Below are 4,599 nucleotides of genomic sequence, written 5' to 3'. Positions count from 1 at the left end.
GTATGACGATTAGAATGCAGGGATACGTCAGCTTTATCAAAGCGAAGTAGGATGTAGATTGTAGGGATACAATTCCCTTACTAAATGCATGATCCAATTTTTTACCATTCTAATTTAAAATTTTAAATAGAAAAAACAATTGTAATTATCAGATCATTTCTCGTATTAATTATAATTAACTCCTCTTTAATGTATGAAAAGACCAATTTGCTTCAATAATATAAAACTTTCTTGTTTTGAGGTTTGAATTCATTTTATCTGATATTATTGTGTTGGTGCCTTGAGGCTTGAATGAATTCCAATTGCAATCCGTTCCATGACTGAACCATGTTAACTTTGTATTCGTTTTGTGTGCTCTGTTTTGTGTTTTCTTTCCATTTTCTCAACAGATATACATTTTGTATATTAATGCGCCTCTTGCTCGATCTTCCCATTATAAAATTCAAAGGTTGTAGAAATGGTAGATAATTCGTTCCTCTCGTTCAAAGTAGAAAGTCTGGTTTAACTGGTATACAAATATGCAAATCCATAAAACAGAGGAAAGTTGTCAATTTCATGACTCTAACAAAGTCTGTTTGTTTTGAAGCAGCTTTGTTAGAGTTTCTCTCATGGTTAAACGATCCTTAGCCAAAACTGCTGTACATGACAAACCAACCTTGACAACTGCTTCCAGACATTCTTCCCTTCTACGAGAATTATTGGTAGAGCTGCTGCTACTTCTAATGGTAGTGATGTTATCAAAGCTAGGATTGCTGGTGCTGCCGTTATGCTCTGAATCATTATCATCTTCAAAGAGCCTTGAATCAACAATTTCTGAAATTCCATTTCCATACACTGCTGATGCGAATTGGCTCAGACATCTACCATCTTTAAACATCTCATCAGTGGGTTTCTTTCCTGTGAACATCTCCAACAGTAGGACCCCATAACTGTAGACGTCCCCACTTTTTGAAGCTTTGCCTCCCATACCGTATTCTAAGACACCAAAAAGAGGATTAATTGAAATCTTAAATATCCATAATGAGAATTCTATGAACAATGAAATAGAAGAAAATAATTTGAGAATGTTTTATTATTTCTAATCGGAGTTCTTGCGTTTGATACCTGGAGCGATGTAACCAATAGAACCCTTAACTCCTATAGTGTTGCTCTGCACTTGAGTTGGACACTTTGAGAGAAGCCTTGCCAGTCCGAAATCCCCTACGTGAGCGCGCATGTTGTCGTCTAAAAGTATGTTGCTAGGTTTCAGATCACAATGAACAACAGGTGGGTCACAGTCATTATGTAGATAATCCATGGCAGAAGCTACATCAATGGCAATGTTTAGCCTCTGGGTCAAGTTCAGACTCAAACCAGACTCGGTGTCCTCTGGATGCAGCCACTTGTCAAGGCTTCCGTTGGACATAAACTCCATAACTAAGGCTTTGAATTCGTCTCCTCTATGATCAATGCTTGAGCATGAGGTGATGACCTTCACAAGGTTCCGGTGCCGAACATTCCTTAACGCTTCACATTCTGTTGTGAAGCTCTGAGCTGCTTTGCTCTGTTTCAGGTCGAGAACTTTTACTGCGATTAGGGTAGGGCTTCCATCTTCACCTGTTTCTATACCTCCATTGATGATTCCTTTATAAACAGAACCATATCCACCTTTCCCTATCAGATTCTCCTCAGCGAAATCATTTGTAGCAGCCAATATCTGTGAGTAGGATATCTTAGGCCGCTGCCCTTTGAAGGAGAGAAGTGAGTTACTCTCCTTACCTCTCTTCTTCTGGTCTATCAATACCTTTACTGAGTAGAACAGAATGCCAAGCGTAACGATGCTAACAATTGGAATGATGATCTTGGGTGCAACAGATCCCTTTTCCCTTCTTCTTGTAGTACTAGTGCAAGTATGGATTCCCAATTTTCCTGCAATCTCATCCTCAACAATACAGAGCTTACTATTTCCTTGCAGAAAAACCCGACTAAGGTTTTTGAAGAAATCGTTTCTTGGTACTTGTCCTTCCAAATCATTAAAAGATAGATTCAATTTCTGCAACACCCTAAGATTCCCCAACTCATCTGGGAATGGACCTGAAAGATTATTAGATGAAAGGTCCAAGCTCTCTAGCCCCGCCAATTTGCCAATTGATCTTGGGATTGAGCCATTGAATTTGTTTCTAGCCATGCTAACATTTTGCAAATTGGAACACTGATCAATGGTTGCTGGAATAGCACCTGATAGCTGATTGTCAGAGATGTCCAAGAACATAAGCTGATGAAGCCCATCTACTTCAGTTGGCAGAGAACCAGTTAGAGCATTTCGAGCCAAGCTCAGGATCCTTAAGTTTGAGGGCCTGAAAATCTCCTTGGGTATGCTTCCACTAAGTTTGTTACGGTCTAGACCCAATTCTTGTAGACTCTGGCAATCCCCTATACTTTTGGGAATTGTACCAGAGAACTGGTTATTTGCCATAAACAGCTGATATAGTTGAGTAAGATTGCGGAAGCTATCCGGAATCACTCCGGAGAACATGTTCTGGTAAAGAGAAAACCTTTGTAGGTTGTGAAGCTGTCCTATGGAGGACGGTAAGGCGCCTTTAAAAGAATTCTTGTAGAGTGATAAGACCGTGAGGTTGCGAAACTTCTCTATCCCTTGTGGGAATCCGCCTGACAGAAAATTTCTGTCCACGCAGAACTCTTGGAGATGAGAGGATAGATTTGCTGTAGAACTGGGTAGTTCTCCAGCCAGTTGATTAGAAGGTACTATGAACTCCTCCAATTGGATACAATTTGCTAGAGATTCAAAAATTTGAATGTTGAGCTCCGTGGTAGAAGTAAGGTTGTTATAGCCTAGGTTCAAGGAGACTAGATTTTTCAGCCCGCCAAGTAAAGGAAATGATCCTTGAAATAGATTTGAAGAAAGATCGAGGACTCGAATTTGTGAAGCATTGGATAATGAACTGGGTATTGGTCCTTCAAGCTTGTTCATCCCCATGTAGAGTTGCCTTAGATTCGGAAGGCCAACACCCATGTCGACCATTAGCTTCCCAACGAGGCTATTCTGTGTTACAGAGATATACTCCAGAGAGGAGATGTTAAAAATCGAATGAGGGATCTCACCAGTGAGTTGATTCACAGAGATCTGAAGAGTGACTAGGTTTTTGAGATGACCCAACTCATTGGGAATTCTACCCACTAATTCGTTTTGTGAAAGGCCGAGCACGGTAAGAGAAGAGAGATTTCCAAGTGTAGGAGGGATGGTACCTGTTAGGTTGTTCTTCGAGAGTTGGAGAATTTTGAGCATAGAGAGACGACCAAATTCGCTGGGGATGCTACCGGTAAGTTGATTCCATGGAAGAGTTAAGCTTACAAGGTTGGAGCAGCGAGAGAGAGCAACGGGAATGCTACCGGCAAGGGAGTTGTTAAAGAGATGGAGATGTTGAAGGCGAGCGAGACTACTGAACTCTTGAGGAATTGGGCCATGGAAATCATTGCTGGAAAGGTCAAGAATTTCAAGAGAGGTGAGGTTGGCAAGCTGGTGGGGGATGGTACCGGAAAGCCCGAGTCGGACAAGGAGTAGTGAGCGGACTCGCTTTTGGGTGGTGGTGCAAGAGACACCAAACCAGGCACACAGAGGGACACTCTGATTCCACCCAATAAGAGAAATTCGAGGGTCAGAAACCATGGATTTGAAGGATAGCAGAGCTTCTCTATCAGTGTTGGCGTCAAGAGCAGCAATGCTGTTCATGCAGCAACACAGAAGGAGAAGAAGCAATCGAAAACGGTGAAGAATATTCTCCATTTTTACTAACAGTTCTGAGTTCTGACTATGGTCTACAGACATGACATGGCCATACAAGGCTAGCTCCTTTTCATTCTCTTCTTATTAAATAGATCGAACGATACCAGAAAGAAGGCAGACCGCAATTATTCTCCAAAAATAATGTTGGAAAGCCAATTATTTACTAAAGATGGGAACAAAAATAGTTAGACCGAGCACAGCAGGTTCCTTTTCATGCTTAATTTTCATTTTCATGGCTGCTTCCTTTTTGTCAATATTGTGAACTTCGACTGATTCACCAAAAAAAAAAAAAAAATTTGACCGGGTGAACATTGAATCTTAAACTATAAGTGGGTGTTGAATAAATATTGATTTAATTGAAGAAGAGCAAACAGATAATAATACATCCTTTATCAAGAATTTGCAAAGAAAATGCAAGAAACAAACAAAGACGAAAAGTATGCTTTTTATTCTTCTGATAACCGTTTGGTTGTCAAAAGTTGGTGATGTGGCGTCATCCAACTGCTCCCTGCTATAGAGACGATCTGACTGTCACCAACCACGTGGACTGACGTACCTACAAGAAATGAGTTAGAGATCCCGGTCCAGGATGGGCAGATCTCCGCACTAACTGAAGAGAAGGCACTACTTCAGTGAGAGGTTGAAAACCTCGAGGCCATGGTCCAGGAGCATACCCAAGTCCTCCAGACCGCCATCCAGGAGGCGTAGATAGAGGAAAGGAACCAAGCCATTGAGCACTTCAAGGAGTCCCTAGAGTTTCGCGCTTTGCAGGTTGAATATGGCTCGAGCTCATATCGCTCTGGGTTCAAGTTGTG

At 41.4% G+C, this 4,599-nt stretch overlaps 1 protein-coding gene across 1 annotated transcript; it reads right to left on the bottom strand.

The window, feature by feature from the left end:
* Positions 1 to 458: 458 nt before the first annotated feature.
* LOC104590630 (uncharacterized) lies at positions 459 to 3,952 on the bottom strand. Its single transcript, XM_010249349.3, has 2 exons — positions 1,105 to 3,952; positions 459 to 975 (listed from the first exon to the last, which is right to left on the bottom strand). The coding sequence occupies exons 1-2, from the start codon at positions 3,824 to 3,826 to the stop codon at positions 554 to 556; spliced, it is 3,144 nt and encodes a 1,047-aa protein (XP_010247651.2). The 5' UTR covers positions 3,827 to 3,952; the 3' UTR covers positions 459 to 553.
* Positions 3,953 to 4,599: the final 647 nt, after the last annotated feature.

This window comes from Nelumbo nucifera, chromosome 5, assembly GCF_055504915.1.
Source record: "Nelumbo nucifera cultivar China Antique chromosome 5, China Antique-T2T, whole genome shotgun sequence".
In the NCBI taxonomy this organism is placed as follows: domain Eukaryota; kingdom Viridiplantae; phylum Streptophyta; class Magnoliopsida; order Proteales; family Nelumbonaceae; genus Nelumbo; species Nelumbo nucifera.
This window is presented reverse-complemented; position numbering and strand designations above follow the sequence as displayed.

Bases quoted from the DNA above. Each gene is read 5' to 3' on its own strand.
- LOC104590630 (XM_010249349.3), bottom strand. From the start codon at position 3,826: ATGTCTGTAGACCATAGTCAGAACTCAGAACTGTTAGTAAAAATGGAG. The intron at 976-1,104 runs GTATCAAACGCA...TTGGTGTCTTAG, and splicing joins TATTGGTTACATCGCTCCAG to AATACGGTATGGGAGGCAAA.